Source organism: Thunnus thynnus, chromosome 6, assembly GCF_963924715.1.
Source record: "Thunnus thynnus chromosome 6, fThuThy2.1, whole genome shotgun sequence".
Taxonomy (NCBI): Eukaryota; Metazoa; Chordata; class Actinopteri; order Scombriformes; family Scombridae; genus Thunnus; species Thunnus thynnus.
This window is the reverse complement of record NC_089522.1, coordinates 18,285,735-18,309,902: the sequence shown is the minus strand read 5'-3', so window position 1 is coordinate 18,309,902 and position 24,168 is coordinate 18,285,735. Positions and strand designations below refer to the sequence as shown.

The 24,168-nt window shown below is 38.7% G+C and overlaps 1 protein-coding gene across 2 annotated transcripts; it reads left to right on the top strand.

The window, feature by feature from the left end:
- The first annotated feature begins 4,588 nt into the window (after positions 1–4,588).
- LOC137184543 (plakophilin-1) lies at positions 4,589–23,346 on the top strand. Of its 2 annotated transcripts, XM_067592316.1 has the most exons (15): positions 4,590–5,059; positions 8,490–8,611; positions 12,498–12,668; positions 12,779–12,963; positions 13,150–13,291; positions 13,620–13,827; positions 14,054–14,222; positions 15,370–15,487; positions 17,090–17,257; positions 17,351–17,527; positions 17,766–17,919; positions 18,031–18,217; positions 19,252–19,336; positions 20,446–20,559; positions 21,005–23,346. In XM_067592316.1, exons 1-14 carry the CDS (start codon positions 4,876–4,878, stop codon positions 20,518–20,520), a joined length of 2,145 nt encoding a protein of 714 aa, XP_067448417.1. In that variant the 5' UTR covers positions 4,590–4,875; the 3' UTR covers positions 20,521–20,559; positions 21,005–23,346. The 2 variants fall into 2 exon arrangements, with proteins under 2 accessions (XP_067448418.1, XP_067448417.1); XM_067592317.1 differs by having other exon boundaries at positions 4,589–5,059; positions 20,446–23,346.
- The last annotated feature ends 822 nt before the right edge of the window (positions 23,347–24,168 follow it).

Sequence of the window (24,168 nt, the reverse complement as noted above, 5' to 3'; positions counted from 1 at the left end):
TTGTTTTGTTTTTAAAAAGCATTAATGTGGCTTTCTTTTCATTTGATCCAAATGTTTGACTTGTTGCATCTTTTTTGTGAAGTCAAAGTATTTTGAAAATGAAATAATTCCCATGTTTTTCAGGAAGATGGTGAATAAATTAGGTTCTGACATTTAAATGGACAAAACCAAAAAAATTAAGTAATCTGCAAATTGTTTCTATTGCCTGTTATTGTCACCAAACAATATCTGATCAATACATTTCACATCGTGTAAGGTAGCAGCTGTACATATTGTGTTCATATTGCAGCTATCTTATAGAGTGTATCACAACAGTCAGGAGGTGCATGATGGATTCAGTATCAATAAACAGCAAATCAGTAGAGTGGATGTTTCAGTAATGAAGGTCAGTAATGGATTTCAAGGGGATAGAAATAGCTCACCACACCTTTTGTGTTAAACATATAACTGCATGCGCCTTTTGCTTGTTGTGTAATTTTAGATTTTGCCAAAGTCAGTAGAAATATAGGGTGGGTAACAGTTTTTATAAAACTAACCCTAACCCTGAGATCAAGTGTGCAGTAAAAAGTGATTTAATCCTGGCTAAAAATCTAAATTTAAAGAAGCACAGAAAAGAAGAGAAATAAAGTAAAACAAAGGTGAAAAGTGATAAGTGGAATTTCTTGTAATAGGCCTTTTCCTTGGAAGACATTTTGACATGTCACAGTAGGAAAAGCACAGGTGTAAATAATGAAGTGAATGATGGTTGAATTGCATTTAGCTGCTTCAGTTTTAGGTTCCTGGTATTGTGCAAACTGGTTCACCGTTACGCTGTCATAGTTTACTGCAACACATAATTAGAACAGAGCCATTGTTAATGTTATTAGTAACACCTGTGCTTTATACTGTAACAGGTCAAATGTCTGCTGTGGAAACCAGCCATTGATTTTTGTAACCCAAATTAAGCGCCTATAACTTGTCTATAAAGTGATTTAAATGATAAATGATTTAATAAGTATTAATAAAGCTATTCTACAACTTGTAAACCCTTTATATGCCTTATTAGAAAGTGGTACTCAGCATTTTTATGTTGTAGCTGGTTGAGGTGAAGTTTATTTGAACTGTTTCTTATATACTGTTGGCATGTATTGTACATTGTGTAACTATGCATTATATTTCATAAACTAATGATATGTTTTATATGTTAAGTATTAATCTGAAGAGTATCAATAACTGTCAGATAAATGTAGTAAAAGTACTATAATTCCCTCTGAAATGTATAGTAGTGGAGTACAAGTAAGCCAGAAGTAAATTACTCAAGTAACAGTGGTGTTAAAAGTATTCAGATCCTTTAGTATCATTGACAAAATGTACAGAAAATTTCAAAAGTTAAGTAGGGGAGACCAGGGACAGTTGTCACACTTTTTGCGATTTTTCCCAATAAATCTAAAACATTGGAACTGGAACAGTCCATTTACTATATTGTAAACTGCAATGTGTCAACTACTGAAACAATGTATTTAAGTGGTTTTATAAAATATGTACAGGTTGCAAAATTGATTTAAGTACAGTCACTCCACTGTTAAACTGTCCCAGTGTACAGGGACAGTTGTAACACATGCCAGGGACGGTTGTAACATGTCTAAAATATACATAATTAATCAATCAAATACTTAGAATGAAAAAGATTATTTAACATTCATGTTATTGTGACAATTCATTTCTCTTTTTTTTTAAATAACGAATACCTTTTTTAACACTACATGACAAAAAAGAGGGGAAGCCATCAAATTATAATGCAAGAAAATTATTTAATGGGTAGAACACACATCCTCAGAAAAGTTTAAACATGAAATCAAAATGGATTAGTTTGAGGACAACATTCAGTACAGGGTCCAATGGCAAATGCCGTATGATCTGGCCACTGTCCTGACTGATTTGCCCTGTTTTATGCCATCTGAAGCCCTCTCCAGCAAAGGAAGTGGGACTCCCCTGTCTGTCTTTCTCTTTCTCTTTCTGATATTTAGCATACTGTAAGCAAACGTGTTTCCACTGACTATTAGCATACAACTGATTATCATTAACTTAACATGTAATTTTATGATCTATCTATCTATCTAGTTTACGTAGGCCTTTAGGTTTTTAAAATATAAATGAAACTTGGTTCAGGGATGGTTGCAACAAGGTGTTACAACTGTCCCAGTATCACCAGCCATGTTTTCACCTCATGTGAACTAGCTTGACTGCTAGTTTGACACATGTTAGCCATTTCTATTTTTAGCTTACAAAACAGTGATTCTAATAATACTTGTTTGGATTCCTAGACATTTGATCTCAGGACAGTATCCAAAAAATACATCTAATAGAAAAGTTAATTTTTTACCTCAAAAAAACACTTTTGCTGGTAACTTTCTCTGGGAGTTCAAATGTGGCTTTGTCTCAGTTTTGTAAGCAAGAAGACAAACTAACTGAGCATGTGCAGAGTTAGTGTAATCACTGGAGCTTGTTTCTGATTGGAGGAATTCAAGGTGTTACAACCATCCCATGTTACGACTGTCCCTGGTCTCCCCTACTCATAGTGCAGAAAAATGCCCCCTGTGAGTGGTATACAGATATATATATATATATATATATATATATATTATGTTACTTTATTATTATTACTGCTATATTAATATGCAAGCATTTTACTGTTGTAGTTGGTCATGGTGGAGATAGTTTTAAATATTTTATATACAGTTGGGTAGTATAATCTGTAACAGTGGATCATGTTTTATAAGACCATATGTGTTGTATGTATGCGTTGTATGTAAAATCTTAATCTGTAAAGTAACACAATAGCTATCAATAAATTAAGTAAAAAGAGGATAACACCTGAATGTAACAGAGTAGAGGCAAAAAGTAGCATAAAGTGAAAATACCCTAAACAAGTACAAGTAGACTACCTTTAATTTGCACTTACAACAACTGTTTATGAACTTTTAAAAATGTATATAGGGGAGAACGGGGTAAATAGAGCCAGTGGGTAAAATGAGCCACCCCCTTTATCTAGGTAACCATAAGCAAAAGTGATCACGTGATCACAAATTAAGAAAGTATAGTTCACATTACTCAATCCATCTTGGACTCAAGCACATGGAGAGAGTGGTCAGCAAAACAGAGCAAAAAAAATGTGAATTCATCATGTCACTAAAGTTATCAGTCTTGTATCTTAATTAAAAAAGATATCTTTTGGACATTATTACATGTTAATTTAAGTCAATGTAAGCTATAAAACAGGATCATAAACTTAGCATAACTGTGGATCTGAGCCACTGTGTGAAACAGTTTTGTCAAAATGGAGGTAGTGGGGTAAAACGTACCAGTGACATTGGGGCAAGATGAGTCAATGGCTCAATTTACCCCCAAAAATTATTTCCTGATATTCTAGAGACTAGAGACCCTGTTCATGTTAATGTTTGATCACTGTTACAATGTATTACAATGTTGATGAATAAATACCTAATTGTTGACTGACGTTAAGTTTAAGCCACACACAAACATGCTGTACATACAGACGGGTGGCAAATTAAAGAAAAAGGCATAAAGTGTCATAGTAAGGTGTTGGGCCACCAGAACAGCATTAACACACCTTGACCTTGATTCTACCAAGTCTCTGAGCTCTTTTAGAGGGTTGAACACCATTAATTCAAAAGATATTCCCTCATTTGGTGTTTTGATGATGGTGGTGGAGAACGCTGTCTAACACATAGGTTCAAAATCTCCCATAGGTGTTCAAATAGGTTGAGATCTGGTGACTGTGAAGGCCATAGAATATGATTCACATCATTTTCATACTCATCAAACCATTCAGTGACCCCTCGTGCCCCGTGAATGGGGGCATTGTCATTGAAATGGAAACATATACACTATATACGTATATTATTGTTTTAAGATTATGTTACACTGCCTTATGGTCAAACACTCATTGTAAGACTTTATGATCTCTGCTTCCCATGTTAAAATGTTCCTAACAGTTACTATCAAAGGTGTGGTGTGGGACTCAGTCACTGTAACTTTAGAGGGAATGTCCAGGGAGGAAAAGCAGATAAGGATTTGGCCTTCAACTCTTAATTCTCAACAGAGACCGAGAGAAACTCCCTAGAGATACGGTGAATTAATTAAAATTAACTGTTAGGGTGATGAATATGTGATGATTGTGATGCATGTGGCTGTATATGCAAGTACCAACACTGAACTTCAGTCAACATCTCTTCAGCCTAGCAAACTGGGAGATCTGGACTTATATGTATTCTGGATATTGCAATAAAACTCTGATAGACAACTTGCTCTCTGTGAATTCATCTTAAATTTTCACAACAGTCATCCTAGAAGAAACAACTCCCATCAAGGTAGAAATGTTTGATCATAGGATAAAGGTGATCACTCACAACAACTTTGTATTGATTAGCAGTGACCCTTCCCTCTAAGGGGACAAGGTAGGAGACAACAGATATTTTATTATGTAACAACACTAAATCCTAGTAGCTCAGGGCCGCCAGAGAGAAGCTGACTAACATTTTGCCTTCCTTCACTGTAAATATTATTTGTACTAATCCTCTATTGCGCCACAGTTGTGCATATATTACACACTGCAGCAGTTTGGAAGCATGCATGTCTGCTCGGCTCTTCCCGTCACTCGGCACCTGCATAGTGAACTCCTGTCCGTCCCACCTCGACGGGGCGCGGTCCTAAGGGTGGAGTCCACCGCCTCGTTCTGGGAACATTGAGCCAATCTACAAACTTGGCAGATCCGCTGCAGTCGTCTCGCTGAATCGAGCCGCTCTCCTCCTCCTCCTCCTCTGGGCTCGCTCGTTTGGAAACTTCGCTCAGTCGCTCGGTTCGAGGAAAGGGAAGATGATGGCTCCGGAGCCGCTGCGGTCAGCGATGATCACGGGCAACACGGAGGACACGTCGCTCGCGGTGCCCTCCGACAACAAGTTGCGCTCGGGAAAGCAGCGCGTGCTGGATCAAGTGCACAGCATCAAGAGGAGCAAGTCCAAACCAGGGCAGAGCGGCTCACTGTCTCCCTCACCTACAGGTATGGAAAAAACTTTTATAAAAACCTCATAATGTTAACCTCTTTATCTGAGTGCTGTTGTTGTTGCATCCTTATACAACACATTACTCTTGCACTTTACTCTTACACTACCTGAGCTTAGAGCCCTTTCGTGCTTCCTGAAAATCATGCATCACTCAATATCAGCAGCTGATGAGTGGCAGACTGTCTGAACATGCAGTTTTTCTGTGCTGCTTTTTTTGGCAAGGAAACTAAACCGTTCCTACCTTCTTTGTTGGCTAAAAGAACATTTGGAAAATATTTTTTCTGCTGCTTGTAGTCTAGTTTAGTGTGAGAAGATGACAAAAGCGCATGTGGAGTTGTATACGTTTTGTTTTTGTTTCTTTTTTTGGTTAAGGTGGTATGCACAGTACAGGTATAGATAGCGGTGTTATGCAACGCCATAATTGGCTTTTACTGATATTGATTATTGTGCGGGAAAACGTCGCCCACTCCCGGTGTGAAATGTGACCCTTGGCTGCTGTTGAACAATAAGTTTTGTTCTTGTGAGGTCTGCAAAACGGCACTTTGAGACTTTCAGTCAGGTCCAACTCACTCTGAGCGCGTCAGAGCTGTTTTGTTCTCTGTGAGTTTGGAATTCAGCCCAAGGGCTCACAAAGACCCACACACACATTATGAAAATTACATTTTAGTCTTTCTGGTGTGTGACATTACTGCAATAGGCGTAATAAAGATCCAGTAAAATTGAGAAACAACACATTTTTCTATTTTGTGAAATGTGTTGCAGGATTCTTGTGGAGTTGAGATCTGGTGGTTGAAAAGTAGGCAAAGTGTAGACAGTTTTATGGCCTTGCTGTCACTTTCAACGCTTCAAATGATTGTGAAATTTGTAGCGCACACGACAAGGACACCTGTGGCCTGCTTTAGATTGGCCTTCATCAAATGATTGGGATTTAAAGGCACAGATAGAAAAATATAATCCATTTGAGAGGCATAAACAAGGTAACATTCAATCCCAGAAAACAAAAGAGAAAGTGCTGCTTAAACGTATGTTAATGGGCGTGTTAAAGGCCCTAAATCAGCTGTTATTTCTTACACTTTAACATAACTGTATGGTCTTTAAATGCAGCATTTATTTTAAAAATTGAAGATCTGAATGATTTATCATCTCTGATCCCTGAAAGTTTTCAAATTGATTTACTTTTCAATTTGGTTTGCCCCTTTAACTCTTTATTCATCTTTTTTTTTTTTTGCATAGTCATCATTTAAGGCAAACTCATTGATCTATAGAAAAAAATTAACATGACCGTAGACAAATGTTGAACAATAAAAAGAACAACCTCAAGGTTAGAGTTGCACACACCCCTGAGGTTATCAGACGGCTCCCGAGTTCATCATGATGAGTAACATACTGTTGTATTTAACTTACTGTGCGATAGTGTTGCAGCCATTCGTTGGAACCTCACCTGAGCATATTCTGATAACGACAAGGATCAGTTCTGGCCTGTGATGGTGAATGGGCCAGGTCAACAAAGATAACAAAAACACATATTCTCACTTATCATTATAGCTGTCAAGCCGTTCAGATAGTTTTTGTTTTATGTGCCGAGGTTTTGAGACGTCGGCCTCTGACACCTTCTGCTGCTGCCCCAACACGATGGAGGTGACTGGATTTTCATTCATGGTGCTCAAGCAATTGAAGGTTAAGGGAAAAAAAACATTTAGCTTAACCAGCAAGAGTTTTCTCATCCAAAGAAGATTTTGTTTATTAAAATCAGTCAAAATCCTCTTGAAGATGTTATTCTTTCAGTTTCTACATTCGGCAAAAGTGAGTAAAATCCATGGACGTTTCAGCTATGCCTTATTCAGGGTGCAAAAAAACTGGAACTGCTTTCTGCTACAGAAATCAACTGTAAAAACTGTCCACAGCGAGTTCTGTAGATTGTAATGACAAACACTGTGTCTGGAAAACATGTTTTGTCAAAGTCTTAAGTAGTACAAACTGATCGGTATCTGTCTTGTATTAGAGCGGCGGTAGTAGTTTCAGAGGCAGACACTTGAAAACCTCAACACATAAAACTGAGTCAGTCGGCTTGGCTTGATAGTACTTGGAGTAGGCAAAGAGAAAAAATTGTTTTTGTGTGTTTTAGGTGAACTGACCCTTTACGGCCTTTTCATCCAGCCTGATGGTACTTTACTCACCTTTTGAGGCTTCCTCTTTTCTTGCGCTGAGGTCACGTATCTTACCGCGATTATTCTGTTGTTTTAACAATCATAATCCTGTAATGGTGAAGTCATCGTCTTACATTCAACATAATATGGCAGCGAGCCTCACGTTCCCATCAATCATCCTACAAGACAGACTGGCAAATGTGCCACAACTTGCTGGCTATGTGTAAAGGCTGGATTTCCTTAAGCCTAAGCTCAGAGTGCAATGCAAAGCCTTCTAATCGAGCGATATGATGTCATGTCTGTCTTTCTGGCTGACTAAAGGGTAGACATGCATTTTATAGACAGTGATGAGTGTAACATGCAATACTGAAACAGACCACTGTGAACTGGAATGAACAATGTTATCAATAAAATAGCTAAAATGATTAACTAATTCAGGTATTGATATTTAATTGAGCAATATATGTAAACTGGCATTAATAAGATATTATGAATCATTCATAAATCAATCCATCAGTATATGGATTAAATCAAACAGTTATTAATAGATAACCGAAGAAACACTCATGTCGGCATGGCAGATTACCAAAATTTTGCAGAATGCAGTGTAATGACGTAGAGAAACAGATAATAGCAATCAAACACTAAATCAAAATTCAAATCGGAAGAAAATCTTTTATTTCCCTTTTTAAATACTTATTTTTGGATTCATCTATTTATTACCATTTTATGTTTAAATGTTCACATCTTTACTGTTTTAATTAGTTATTTTAAATCATTTTTGTAATTTGATTTATGTGCATGTGAATTAATTTGTTAAATAAATAAGTCTTTTAACACCTTTTACTAAATCCCTCTTGTAATTGTCCAATTAGATATCAAAATAGTTAATTGTTTTATCAGAAATTGCAATGCTGCTTTTGTCCAACATAAAGCTGTGGGCATTTATTAAAATATATAATATATCAAATATTACACCTCATCTTATCATTATGGTGGAAACCTGAAGCCCACATTAAGCCACTGAATTTTAAGCAACAGCCCTCATTCTTCCATGCCAGTGTCTCATAGAGGCCTTATCTTCTTTCAATTGGCTCAAAGTTACCCAGTTAATCCAAATGGGTGTGTTTCAAGTTTGTTTGGTGTTATTTGTCCTACTGTCCCTAGTTACATCTCTGGATCTTTGGATTTGTTCTGTCTCACCGCTTATCTTGCATTCCTCACTCTGTGTCTGTCTGTTGTTTGTTTCGTTGTTGTCTTACGTCTCCTCTTTTAACAGCCGTGAGTCCAAAGACCTTGACGACATACGCCGAGTTTGGAACATTCAAGTTCGCTCCATCCAAAACAAATGGCACCTTCCACCGCACCAACTCCGCTATGTCAACAGGCTACAACAAATGGGTAATTATTTCTCTTATGTAACAGTCCCACTCGTTGTTGAACAGTTCATCAGAGCACAAACCCTTTTTTCCTTTCACTGTCTCTGTATGAAAAGACCAAATCATTGCTTGCACTACAATCACAAATACTTATCATTACTGCTAATCAGTTCTAGCCATTTGTTTCGTGTATGGCATGAAACATGCTTGCAGTAATTCATCACAGTGAACAGGTCATGAATATACATGAATATGTTCTTTCAAAAATGTTACTGTTGTGTGGTAATGCAGGTTAGACTTCTTAAATGACACTCAAACTGCATTACCAAGCAAACATAATATAACTTTGACACAATAAAATCATGAAACCAATTAATTGCTTCAACAATTTAAAGGAATAGTTGTTAAAACTCAGACGAGAAGATAGATAAAGTACTACATTCATATTTGTCTGTGTAATTAAGATTGGAAACAGTGAAAACAGCTAGCCTGGCTCTGTCCAAACAAAAAAAGAGCCAGGCTAGCCAGTTTTTATGCTAAGCTATTGAATGGATAGAAATGACTGTGGTATCGATCTGCTCATCTCACTCCCGGCAAGAAAGTAATTAAGTGTACTTCCCTAAACTGGAGCACGCTTTGAAAAACATTTGACAGCAATTAAAAGACTTTTCTTTTGTAAATGGGGAAAAACATGCCAACAATGCTGATATGATCCTTAAAAGATACACTCCCTGATGGAAGATGTCTGAATAGCTCCCATACATCCTGAAATTCCCTCCCAGGCGATTGTTAATGTTTGGAAACTCAACTGTGAGACTTTTTAAGTGGTGCAACTGGATGCAATATCAGGAGGTGTGTTATTTCAATCCATCAAGTCAAGTCAGCGTTAACACCTTAGTCCCTGGTGATTTATGATATTGTTTTATGAAACATTACACCATAATTATGCTGGTTCCGGCTCATGGTGTAGCTGCATGGCTCTCCTGGTTTAGAAATCACCTTTTTATTTCTGCGGCCAGATTAATTGCTCTGGTGCCCTGCTACAGTGGTTACATTTGTTTCATCTTGCAACTTTGTCCTTGTCCATGTGTTGTTTGTGTGCTGTACATGTGTGTGCATGCAGAGTACAGTACCTTACAGCCTGTGCTGCACATGTATGAGTATAATGAACATGTGACAGAGATACCGTTGTATTCTAGCAACAAGGCATATGTGATTTCCTGAGTTTATAAATGGACAAATACTGATTTTGAGTGTTGCTCTCAAGTTTAGTCCTGTCACTAAGAGTCAGGTTGAGTTCAACTCATTTGCAGCACTGGACTAATCCAAATTCCACAGATGAGTAAAGTTGACTTCATCAGTGTGGTTTTGTATGTGTGTGAGTGTGTGTGAATATTTATTTGCTCTGGGCTGGGCTAACCTGGCCTACTGACAGTGACTTGAGGCATGTCTAGGGAGTGTGGCGATGCGTTCTTGCTGATGAAGGCTCATCATCATCACATCATGGAATATATTTCTATCACATTGTGCCTTCGTTTGTTGCTCTGATTCTGTGGTTGATTCCACTTTATTTAAATTCCACAGGCAAAATGAATATGTGAGATGCTTGGTAAAAGTTGCATTGCAGAGCTAGTAACCACAGATTCTGTTGTGGTTCCTCTTTTGTCTCTTGTATTTGACTCTTAGTATTACACCTGTCACCCAGAGCAGCATGTATTTGCACTGCTTTACTGAATGAACGTGTTCATGAAAAAGTAAAGAAACATAAAGGAAGAAACAAACCAAGCAACAACAGCAACTCAAAACTATTAAAACTGTGTAAAATGATACTATAATATAGGTTATAATGTTAAAATAAAAGAAACAGGATTTGCTTCCGGAGTCACTGTTAACGTGTTTCTGCATTTCTTGACTTTTGGTTTGTAGTGTTGAGTCTGTCATGAAAGCTCAGATATTTTTGGTGTAAACATAGGCAACTAGGAGAGAGCAGCTCTTTTTAGCCTTTGGGAATGAATTCTTTGAATGTGTGACATTTCTCCACTTTCCCATACTACAGTATTGATACCACATGAAATTTACTGGAAATTTAATTGAGACTGTTGACTAAATGTTAACTAAATGGGAATGCCTTTTTTTTTGCTAATCCAGTGAATTCAGTACCTAAAAAATCGAAGTACTCTGTCAAAATATGTAAATACAACTTTGCCATGAAATTGCTCTGTTCATTGATTTAGAACATTATGCACAATTGCCTAATACAACTAGAAATATTATCATCTCATGTATTGTCATTATGATTATTCCCATCTGGGTAAGCACTATGAAAAGGCACTTCACAATGCTTTTGGCAGTACGCAGGGATATCCTGCTCCTATTTCTTTCCCATCTAAATCACATTAACAACAATATTTTTGTACTTTTACTCAATTTCTGTCACTAAATACAACAGGGAAACATCCTGCAGTTTTTCTGTACTGCTTGTATTTGCTCTGCAGAATTTGCATCTATTTCTCTTATACACCCTCTGCTATAAGGAAGGACCCAGTGGCTCATTCAGGCTGTACCCAAATGAAGGGAGCATGCAGCAGTTGGAGAGTAAACACTCTCAGTTCTTATCAAACGTGTTGTTGACACATCCTGTTTTCTCCTCCATAATAGCTAAATAGCGAGGGCTGATGAGCAGCTGGTAACCAAGCAACTGGTCCAGTTTGAAGCAGGAAAGAAAGTTATTACACAGAAAGAGGTCAATTCATTTTTTTTAAAACAACTCTCTCTCTCTGTGCGTGCGTGTGTACGTGCGTGTGTGCGTGTGTGTACCAATATCCCTTCCTAATAAATTCAACAAATCCAAATGTCAACATGTCCGCTGCAGTGAATAATGGTAAGAGAATTTTTTGTGAGGATTTGAGCAGTAATGTGTTTGTTTTGGTCGACATGCAGGGGAAATTTCTTCCTTTCATTGTTTCACTGGTACACACTTCCCTCCTCACAAATGTTCACTGTTTAAACACAGATGGGAATGTTTTAAGTTGCTTGCTTTGAAAAGTTTTGTGAATCCACGCCAATAGGAGACAAAGGTTTAATTGTGAGAATGACTCATTATTAGAGTATTTGCAAGGCATATTATGTCAGTTTTACTTGGTTAGTTTGTGGCGAAGCTTGAATGTTTGTTTTGTACCCATATGTACACACAGACACAGCAAAAAAACAAAGAGAAAATAAATTGATACATAAACAATACATAATTCTATGAGATTATGTTATGTAGTGACATCAGGACTGTGAAGACAGGTTTAACGAGTGCCATGTCTGACTTGCACACGGAAAGCACTTCTGTGAGAAAGTGCTCAACTGCACCAGCAGCCTTATACACAACTGGCTGAGATAGTTTCCAGTGGCACTTATTATGTTAGCTTAGTTTGTATGATTGTGCGGCATTCTGCTGCCCTCAGCGTAAACTGAGGAAAAGAGAAGGCATGCAGGCTTTGTGTCAGGTCAAATTCCTCTGTCTTGGTTTACAGGGGGTTTCTTTGAAAACTGTTCTTGGGGAAAGTGGGTTACCTGTTTGTGTGTGTGTGTGTGTGTGTGTGTGTGAGAGAGAGAGAGAGACAGAGAGAGAGAGAGAGAGAGAGAGAGAGAGAGAGAGACCTGGATTATTGCTTCAAAGAAGCCTTAAGGTGTTGCAATATTTTAGCAGATAACAGTATTCTTGTCCCAGTTAAGCTAGAGTTTCAGTGACTGGCTGGTGCATGGCCTTCTCATAATGTATTAAATGTGTAGTTTTCTATCTAATCTGAATAAAATACTGTGTAGGCTCATAATTTTACACACATATCATGCTCTGGAAAACCTTTAATGGAAATGTTTTATGCAAGTTACCATCCTGAACCATACTTTTTTTTTTCTAGAGTCGCTCTTTGTCCACTAAAACTGTAAGTGGAAGACATGTCAGCAGCTCGGGCACATGGGAACAACAAATCGGCTCCTCTAACTGGCCCCACAGTCCCAATGGGCTGAAACCCAGTCGCAGTGACCCTGCCTTGGCTCCCTCGTTTTCTGCTGTTCCTGCACCCGTTATGGTGATCAGTTATTTTTTTATATGCAAGGCATACAGTATGTGTCTAAAAGTTTTAAAAAACTACATGAAACCAACAGTACCATATAAACAATGTAAATTGCTCTTTTTTAGAGAGCCAAAGGACAGACTGCCCAGAGCCAGCACACCCTCCAGACTCGATTTAACAGACAAAGCACCTATTCCAACAGCGGTCACATGACCAGCAGTCAGCCACGCATCTGGCCACCTTCTGCCCAGTCTCACAATGAGAACAAGATCGGTACCATCAAAACCTCCAAGAAAGAGCAGCAATCAGCGTGAGTTCACTTGTCTCCTTGGCTTTTAAATGTAATTATTATCCTTTAAATGCATAGAAAAGTGTTTCCTACAACAAATGAAACCTGTGCTGTTTATTGAACTTGTGGCACCAGATTGATTTAGTGTCTCATCTCCATTTATCGCTACACCAACCTTCTCTTCCATTCCTGTGCCTGTTTCTGCAGGGTGAACAGCACAGCGACAATACCAGACCTGACCCTAAAGGAGGCTGTAGAGTTCCTGTCTAATCCTGAAGAGACATTCCAGCAGTGTGGAGCCACCTTCATTCAACACACCACCTTCAAAGAGGAGCACGCCAAACAGGAGGTCAGAGCACTCTCTCACACACAAATATACTGTAAATGCTCATGTTACCACACACAGACACCCACCAAACATACACACATGCACTGTTGTCCTGTTGTTTTTTTCATATCACATTTGTATGAGGATTGTGTTGTATAGTAGTGATACAAGTGGAGGAGTGCTCTGTGAAGACCTCTATGTTACCTGCCTTGAGGGAAAGGGAGGAGAATGCATTTGTCATCACACTAGGCAGTTTGTTCTCTTTGTGACCTACGGTGTTGTCAATCAACTGCCACGCCTTAAAGTTGCACATTACTATACATGTGCCCTCCATGTCTCTGTGTCTCAGGTTTTCCAACTAGGGGGTATCCCTGTTCTGGTGACCCTGCTGCGCAGCCCCAGCCCTGGGGTGAGCCAGGCTGCTGCCGGGGCCTTGAGGAACTTGGTGTTCAAGCACCAGAACAACAAGTTGGAGGTTCAGCACTGTGGTGGTATAGCTAAGGCCCTGCAGCTACTAAAGGAGACAGACTCTACTGAGACTCAGAAACAGATCACAGGTAGGACATTTTATCCAGACAAGTCAAAATATTGGGAGGAAGAAGAACAAAGTGGGCCTTTAATTCAAGGTTAAAACATCAATCCTACAGGAAAAATATCACAAGACTGAGAAGAAAAGTATTAAAAAAGTAAGAACATGTATTTAAGAATATGAAACTACATGATGATAAAATTGACTCAAAAAAATTTGCATCTTTCATTTTTTACTTATCTGTGAATATGTAGGCCTGCTATGGAACCTGTCCTCTGCTGATGAGCTGAAGGGAGAACTTATCGCAACAGCTCTTCCCGCACTTACTGAGAACGTAGTGGTGCCATTCACATGCTGGTCAGACAACAGTGCCAACAACAACATACACCCTGATGTCTTCTACAGCGCCACAGGATGTCTGCGGTGAGAACATCTCTCTGCTAAAGGAAGGAATCTCTGTCTGTATGTATGTGTGTCCTTCGCATACCTTGACAACCGTTCATCCAATCGGCTTCACACTTGGCAGGTGTTGAGGACCCAAGGAAGTGCAGTGTTGAGTATGAAGTTGTTTGGATGAGCGGTTCTCGAGAAATATATAAAAATGCCTCATGAACAACGTTGCTTCTGCTTCTTCTTCTGTCCGTGGAGTCAGTGAGCGGAAATACGGACAGCGCCACTCTGCCATTACAACCCACATTGTGGCTGTAGGAGGGATTACATCCGTGGTGACAAGAACTACCATAGAGAATAAATTTGATAAGTTCAGAGAGTTGCTCACGCACGAGAACTTGGTAGGTACAGTATGTTGAAGACATAGTGCAGGATGTCTGAGGCACATTTTGAATGATCAACTTCAGCTCAGCTCAAAATTGTAGTCTGCCAATAGTCTGTATGTGAGGCGTTTTAGGATCATGGGTAAATTGTAGCGTCTACCGATAGCGTGCATGTGAGACATTTAGGGAGCGTTAGTAAATTGTAGTGTGTAACAATGGTCTGCATGAGAGGCGTTAAGGGGACAGGCACTGTTCTCTCAAGGTATTGAGAAATTGTATCTCCAGTCTGCACCTTCACAGGGTTGATGTTTATGTTTTGAAGGCATAAATCAGACAAAAGATCTATACACTGCGTTGATAAGTGCCAATAAATTTGATTTAATAGCAACACCTTGGTGTCAGAGTTCTTTGCCTGCCTTTGTCATGGCTTTGTATTGTTTCCTTGACAAAGCATGGCACAGATATCTGTGAGGTGGAAACATTGTTCTGTTTAATTAAATTGGTTGCAGATTTATTGCCAGATCTTTTGCCTGATTGCACAGCAAAGAGGACTGCTTTTCTGAGTTGTCAGTTTGGAAATTAACTAGGCAGAAGATAAATGTGTATTAAACTATTGTTGTAACTTCTTAACACTGCTTTGGAAATCTTGTAGCACCATGCCTAATCACCATAATCAAGTTTGCTTACAGGGTGTGATAGTTACATGATGAGGCACTCACAGGTCTGTGCCTGTTATTATATTCTAGACGTTTTTGTGTTTCCACGTGGATTGAAATGAATGGTTGAAATGTGTGCAGGAACCTGAGCTGTGCCCAACAGAAGGACAGGCAGGCGATGAGAGACTGCCGTGGCCTCATAGACTCCCTCATGAGTTACATGGAGGCCTGTGTGGCAGAGGAAAACCCTGATGACAAGGTAACCTTGTGAACCAACAGTTATCTCTTTCATCTCTATCAAAGGAAATATTTCCCATCCACCACGAGTAGTTGTCAATGGATAGATTAAAACTTAAGGGCTCTGCACTTCAGACTGCATCAGAGTTGGTTGGTAGACTAATTATTATCCAGGCACCCTTGTCCATTTCGTCTGATAGGGCGCTGCAGAGAAAATGTAATTTAATATTCAGTGTACTGATACATAGGTGTTTTTCACAGCAGATATTTTGAATTGTCATAGTATGAAAAAGCACAGGTGTCAGTAATCACATTAATAATGGCTGCCCCTCTACTTCTCTTTACACCAACACCAATAAAGGAACATTTAATCAGGCCACGATTGTTGACATTGCTCTGTTCTCTGGCTCAAAGTATTTTTTCCACATTGTCTCTTTAACACTCAATTGTGGACGTGAGAGCAGGCGGATTAGCTATGGTTGGATTCATGTGTGGTGACGTATCCTTGTTTACTCAGAGTTCCTGCAGAACGTGTCTCATGTGTATCTCACAGAATATGTTCAAGTCCCGATACTAAATATATCCTTAAGCACATTTACACACATATGCAGTACAAATACAAATACAACACATGCCCCCTTCAATGTGTGTCACCCGCATAAGCAGGTAAACACTGCAGGCAGCATGTATATATATTTAGTGTCTGCTTGTTGAAGTTTTGGGTTTGGATGTCTGCTTAATTCCATGTCTGTGCTGGAGCTGTGTGTACACAAGCTTCCTTTAATGAAGAGGATGATTGTTGGATATGTTGCATGATTATGTGTTGCCTATGTGAAATAAAAGGCAGGATATATTTTGTTTATTTTATGTCACCTTTGCAATGGTGAGACAATAGCTACTTCTGGTAAGTTGTAACTAAAAGCCTTATGGTTATGGAAGAGGACAGTTTCTGTGCTTTATTTACATTGACGGTTTTAGATACATATATATGCATCTTTATCTCTGTCAGTAAACCTAACTGGATCTACTGAAACACATCAGGATTTATAGAAGAATGTATCCATTTCCACAGCACAGTAGCTGACACTTGCTTAATCAATGGGAACTGTGAACCTTGAACCATGAAAAAAAAGAGAAGAAAATTAGGGAGGTTATCAGGATGGGCTTGTGTTCCTCTGATGGACTTAGAGGGAAATTTCTGTATCTGTCAACCTGGATGTTATTCTTATATTTTTGGCTATTAATGTTTTATTCACTAGCTACGAGATTTGGGAAAGAATGACAGGGTGCAAAGAGCGTGAGCCTCCTACAGCTTTCCAAAAAGTTTCAATCACAAAAAAAGCTTCTCTTTGAGTCCAAAAGTAAACTCAGGAAATAGTTCTCTGGAGACCCTTTGTAGCTGTTGAATCGAGCAATTAACCACTATCATGCAGTGACGGTCAGGGAGAACTGCATGGTGTCAACCTTTTCATTTTATTTTTTGCAACTGGGAAACTTGCAAACAAGAAACATCTGCACATTTGTTATTTGTTCTCAGAGTTATGACCAATAGATAACAACTGTTCTTGAAAATGATGATGAGAAGATTAAGAGGGTCGTAACTCCTCGTCTCTCCTCTATGTAGTCTGTGGAGAACTGTGCATGTATCCTCCATAACTTGACCTACCAACTGGAGACCGAGTCGCCTCAGTGCTTTGCCAAATTCAACGCTTTGACGGAGAGCCAGTCTGGAAGTAGGAAGAGCCCAACAATCGGATGCTTCAGCCCCAAGAGCAGCAAGGCTCAAAAGGAAGTGAGTACCACCAAACTCTTCCATCCCTGTGTGTTGACCAGATTGTGACATGCAAAACCTTACTCTCCTCATTTTCTCATTCTTTCTCCTCAGTTTTCATTTGATGCTGTTCAAAGAATGCCAGAGGACAGTGCCCCATCAGGTGTCAAGTGGCTGTGCCATCCCAAAGCAATGCAGACCTACCTGTCTCTGCTGGGCTCATCCCAGAAAGATGCCACCCTGGAGGCCTGCTGTGGTGCCCTGCAGAACCTCACTGCCAGCAAGGGCTTGGTGAGTACAAAGAATATAATTATTAGGATTACCTTTTGTGTGTGGTATTAATTGAGGTTTAGGATCATCAACAGTGACAGGGAGATGGTAGGATTAATAATACAACTGCACAAGTAGAACTGGCTGGTTTTATGAGAAAGGGTGGAGTTTTGTCTACAGTGATTCAGAGGTTATTTGTATTAGATTATTACAAAGTCAACTGGATTTGGTTCCACAATGCAAACATGTTTTGTATCAGGGATCCAGTGCCATGAGCCAGATTCTGGTTCAGAAGCTGGGGGCTCTGCTGCACATGCCCCCTCTGTTAAAGTCACCTAACCGGAGCCTGCAGAAGACTGCCATGTCCCTGCTGGGAAACATGTCTCGGACCAGCAGTTTGCAGACCTCCATGGGTAAGAAGACTCATGAGATGTTGATAATAGGTGTTTCAGGGGAATAGTTTGGAATAGTCGGTTTTTCAGGTAGCAGTGACTAAGTTACTGTTTCCTTTGTCTTCTTTGTAGCAAAGCAGATTTTGCCTGAGCTCACCGGCCTCCTCTCCTCTGGCCCCCGGGAGATGGGGAACTCAGACGAAACTATAGCAACAGCTTGCAGCACGGCACGGAGTCTGATGTTGTCGGACACTGAGGTCAGCAAGAAGTTCATTAATAATGAACTGGTGTCATCACTGGCTGACCTCAGCGAGAATGGGTGAGTCTTTATTTATTCATCTCTGTGTGGGAAACTCAGCTTTCAAAGCTGCGACCATCTTGAATGTATTTCTTGGACTACAGTCTGTAAAGCACTTTGAACTGCCTCTGTGTTTCAAAGGTGCTATACAAATAAACTTTACTTGCTTTGTCTCGATCAAAGGGTTAGCTCGCCCCAGTTGCCAAAAAATAAAAATATATTTTGACTTACATGTTGAGGTTTTCAGTCATGCGGATAGCTTTGAGTTTTATCTGCCCATGTTTTGAGATTTGTTTGAGATTCCTGCTTCCATGCTAGTACAATAGAGGTGAAAAGAATTTCACAACAACATCTCTTTATCTCCTGCCTGTTACTGAACACTAGTCAACAGCTGCAATTGCAACTACTTTCTACCAAAAGAGTAGTCCTGATGAAAACCATTGACAGAATGGATTATCAATAGTAACTGGGAAATTGTATCTGGAAAGAGATATTGCTTTTGAATTTCTTTTGTATTTTTTCAATGATATGACCACTACAAAATGAAATTACATTCTCCTCCTCAATATTGCTGTGACAACACAAATCTCAGAGATCTAAACTATGTCCATGGTTAGATACGGTACAACTTAGGGTGAGAAAATGTGTTTGTATTTTGTAATTTGGATAAACTATCCCTTCAAGGCACTGTAAATAACATAACAATCTTCACAATATGTGTTAAAGTAAATATTTGTTATGCATTCTTCCCCTTTAACAGTGAGTATATATCATGTAACTTTTCTAAACTACCACTATCATTGTAGTTGTCATTGCAGCTTATGGTCAAAAGGTTATTTTAGCACAAACACAGTCAACTTTTGTCTTCTGCCGTCAACATATGTAAAACATATTGTATGCAGTGCAGGTGACATGCTCAGTGCTTCTTTTCCTCACATGCCTGTTTTGTTTCTGCATACTTTGCCTTAATTGTTTCTGTCTGTTTCTTTTTTCCATTCGTCTCATCTTGTGCCAGCCAGTGCTTTTTCCTAATGACCTTTACCCATCTGTTCTAGGTCTTTCCCCAAAGGCAGCAAAGCAGCCTCCCTGTTGCTCTACAGCTTGTGGAATGAGAAGAATTTGCAAGGAGTTGTGAAAAAGGTAAATTAGAAAGAATGGAAATGCAAAAAGTGTGTCTGACGGTGTGTTTTAATTCTTTTAGGTAGACACAACACAAACCTGTCATATCCATGTGTCAGGTTAAAGCTTAGCACATGCTCATATTTCCTTGCACAAGCAGCGGGAGGGCCCAGCATAAATGGGTAGGTCTTTATTATTACTCCTCTGGCTACACAGTCAATTTTCCTCAATCCTGCCCCACCCTGGAGTTCAGTGAATACAGAAACAATCACATTGGAATCCTGGCAGACTGGTTTTCAGTGCTCACTGTCTATTATGGAAGGTGTAATACAGGAAACATGGAGGGGAGATTAAGTAAGGGTCAAAAGACAGCGACAGGGTGGAGAATAGAAAGACTGAATGAAACCTTTTCTTGAAATATGTGTATAGCATGTATGAACAAGTATCATATGAACAGCAGCAAAGTAAAAGTCATAAATTAAGAACAAAAGTGACAGAAAAGTAGAGCTTGCAAGCGAGGGAAAACTCTAGTTTTCACGCTGCCTTGAAGCTCCTCTACCGCAAGTTGCTGACACAGTACATTTCATTTCACAATTAGAGTAAGGGTGTGTGTGTGTGTGTGTGCGTGTGTGTGCGCGCGCGCGCGCGCAAATATCCTGTCCTGATAAATTCAACAAATCCAAATATCAACATGTCAGCTGCAGTGATTAATGGTGAGAATTTTTTGTGAGGATTTGAGTGGTATCGTTTTTGATCTTTGGGTGATGTACAGGGGAGAGTTTTTGCTTTCATTGTTCCACTGGTGCACACTTCCCTCCTTACAAACATTCACCGTGTTAAAACACATATGAGAATGTTTTAACTCGCCTGTTTTGAAAAGATTTGTGAATTCACTGTCATTTTGCAAACAAGCCAATAGCAGACAAAGGTTTAATTGCGAGAATGACTCATAGTTGGAGTACCAGGGCGCATTATGTAAGTTTACCCAGGCTTTGCCAATTACCTGGTTACTTTGTGGCAAGGCTTGAAGTATGTGTGTGTGTGTGTGTATGTGTGTGTGTGTGTGTGTGTGTGTCCGTACATGTGTGCAACACCCTTAACTGATTACATTTAAACTTTTTGATCCGCAGCTGGGGATGGGCAAATCCCTTTTTGTCAATGAGAACACCTCAGCAGTGCACAAGTCAATGCAAGTCATTGAGTGAGAGAGACGGACAAGTGGACCGGCACAATGAAGCCGAGAGGTATAATACGCTTCTGAATGCTTGTATCTGCTTATGCAGAGCCAAACCAATAACTGACTTAACCTACTTACAAGTATTGTGCATGTATCCAAAGCCTCATATATCGTATTCCTCTGTGCCGTAGACCTCTGTTGTTGTCCAAAAACTATTAAAAACACAAACCTCTCTCTTGGGACATGTTTGACATGTTTTTAATAGTTACGTCTACGGCACAGAGGAATATGATAAATCAGAATTTGGATAAACGCACAATACAGTGAGTTCATTGTTGGTTCGGCTCTGTATGTTAGATTTGTTGACAATAAGAAAAATATAAAAAAATCACCAGCCAAAGCTTTTAAGACTCAATGGGACCAAAATGAGCAGAATGTGCATCAAAAGGAGTAAAGTGTTTTCTCTCTGTCTCTGCCCCTTTTCTTGCATGTCCTTGTGTGTGTGCTTGCAGATGGAAACCAGCATGTTTAGACACTTCTGTGGCCACACCCTTTCAATGAGGAGAGTGAAATTACTTTTCTTTTCATTTATTCAATCATTCTTTCTTCATATTTTTCATAATAACCTTGTCCTTGTTGACAGAGCTCAATCAAATATGAGTCAATCGTATATTGTACATACAATAGAGAAAAGAGAGCTTTTAATTTCATGAATAATCCTGTGGTGTTGTATGTATTTAATTTTGATATGTTTCTGTCTGTGTATATAAATGGGTGAGTGTGTTTTTGGTAGGTTAAGTGTGTGTGTGTGCTTAAACCCAGTTCCTCATAACCCAAGAGCCACAGTGCACCAGACAAAGTCATCTACAGTCACATGATATTGATTCACATTCATGTATTCATATCTGCAGTGGCTTAATGATAAAATATCTACTGTGGCCTTGAGGACTGAGTAGCCAAAAATGAAAGAAATAAGAAAAATATATAAAAAGCTAGAAAGAGGAAAAAAAAAGCCTGAGTGTATTAGTGATACTGTTGCTATCAGATGAAATCTTGTATATCCAAAGAGTGTGTTTTCCTTAAAGGTATAAAAAAAGTGAAATAATAACAAGATTTGAAAGATTTTTTTGTTGTTGTTTTTTGCTTTGTTGAAGTTAATAGGTTTTACACTGAATGTACCTACAGTATATAAAGCATTGATAGATAGAACTGAGAAAAATCTCAGTTCAAGTGAGAAAAAAAACAGGGATTCGGAAAGTTTCTATATGACAGCAAGGACATGCTACATTTCTGATGTTTAATGCCATTTATTGGATTGTTTTGTTACTTTGTTTCATCATCTGTTTCATTCTGTGATTCAGAATTTTGTTTTACAAAAAATGAATTGAAAAAGCTTAATAAATAGTTAAAGAAATTGTTTGACGTTTTGGGAAATACACTTATTGGTTTGGATCGATACCACTCTCATGTCTCATTGAACATTTAGTTACAGCCAGCAGCTGGTTAGCTTGTATAAAGACTGGGAAACGGGAAGCAGGGCTAGCTTGGCTCTGTCCAAAGGTACAAACCTGCACCTCTAAAGCTCACTAACTAATATATCTTGTTTGTTTAATTCACACAAAAACGAATGTATTAAAATGACACTTTGGGGTCTTACAGGGAGTTATGTACCGGACTTGTGAAACCACAATGTTTTGCTTTTACACTTTTTCTGTGGATTAAACCATTGAGAGATAACTCTTAATTAATGATCAACTAGTGAAAATATGTTACTTTTGGACAACACCAGGTTAGCTGTTTCCTTGTTTTCAGTCTGTATGTTCAGCTGAGCTAACAAGCTGCTGACAGTAGCTTGTAGCAATCTTTTCTCTCAGCAAGAAAGTAAATAAGTGTGTTTTGCAAAATGTCCAACTATTACTTTAAAGTGCAGTACTAAGCGCCTGCTTCTCTTCAGTTGCTTTGTCGTAAACATGCTGATTTAAATTTACATGTTTTATATTATATGTTGTTTAATTTTGTCATTATTGTTTATTTTCTTGCATAAACTGATAAATCAGAGACAGAGAAGGATTGGAATGTAGTACATGACATTACCACCTGGGCACAGCTGGTGCCCATTCACTCTTATCAACTATGTAAAGAAATTTGGAGCAACATGAATAGTCAGTCCTCAGAATAACTTTAGAAGTCCAATTTCAGACTAAAATAAAAACCTGTCAGTGTTAGTTGCTGGCTGCACACTGAGAGTCTTTAAAGTGTTCTTTGATCTAACACTAACCCAAACACACTGAGCAGATAAAGATGAAGGGGCCATGCTCTCAAACACAAATCTAATGAATTATGAACTATGTGTGCAACTTTAGATGAACCACAAGCAAGAGGATCTACACATTTGAATACATACTGTTTAAATGCTGTTTTTATTTAAAAACAGATATATGGTTCATCATCTAAACATGTTATATGTAATTTTTGCTACTGTACCTACCTATTAAGGTTTAAGAGGTCATTACAAGGTATCCGCTCTCATCCGCTCTCATCTCAACAACAGTGTTGTTTACTGAAAACAGGTTCTAAATCTTCTTAAAACTCGAACCCTTTCAGAAGACCCAGCTTTACAAATCACTAAACCTCCCCTGCTACGAGATGAGACGGTTGGCAACTGTGGGGGATTCCCCATGACCCCACGATACTCCTCAGTGGACTGTTTTTATGCTTGAGACATCCTGTATAGGGAAGATTGACGTCAGTATTGCTTAAAATGTATTTTTGGAGAAATGTGTGTGTGGCATATAATTAGGAGTATTCCCCGTCACTCAGTCTGTACATAGAATAAATAACACATATACAAAGATGAGTTGTGAATGGTGGTCTTTTCTTTAACAGCCAACCTCAAAGCAGTTCAATGTGCTATGTATTGTATTAGATGGTGGAAGATACTGATCTCTCTATACAACACTGCTTGAAGATGTCTTGAACTAATTAAGCTCAAAGTTTTCATTCCAGCAGAGATTTTGTGGTGCGTGAGCATACCATTCTCTGACTAAGAGAACAACTATGAATGAAAACAAAATGAGGAGTCTTGAGTGTGGGTGTGAGGGTCTGACTGGAGCATGTTTGGTAAGATTTAATTTCCAAAAGCTGATTTTGGATGTGTTGCACTTTGCACAGTTGTACAGTTTTCACACAAATCATTCATGTTTAATATTCACAATATGCTTTATTTCATTTTATTGTATTCTGCATGCTTTATTTATTCAATTCAGCAAAATGAGTTTCATAGTCTTCTAGTCTCTTTTTTTTCTCCGCACACTTTTTAAAAATGATTTTCCACATAAGTTGACTGGACCAACAAGCTTGTTCTTCAGTGTATAGAGTATATAAAAAGATTTTTGTTTTTTTGGTTTTTGTTTGAATTCTGCGAAGCGATAAACTATGATGCATGACAGTTTTATCTGTCATCGATGGTGTCTGTTGGACATCAACACATCACTATCAAAATATTTTCAACTGTTATCTCTCCATTTAAGTTTTGCCCCTGGCGCTTTCTTGACAGTTAATGAAAAGGAGTGAAAAAAAAAAACTTTGCAGATGCAGTTTGTATGACTCATTTACTGCTGTCGCCACGGTCTGTTGATGAATTATTTAAACCTCACTGTAAGCACAAGGAAATGCT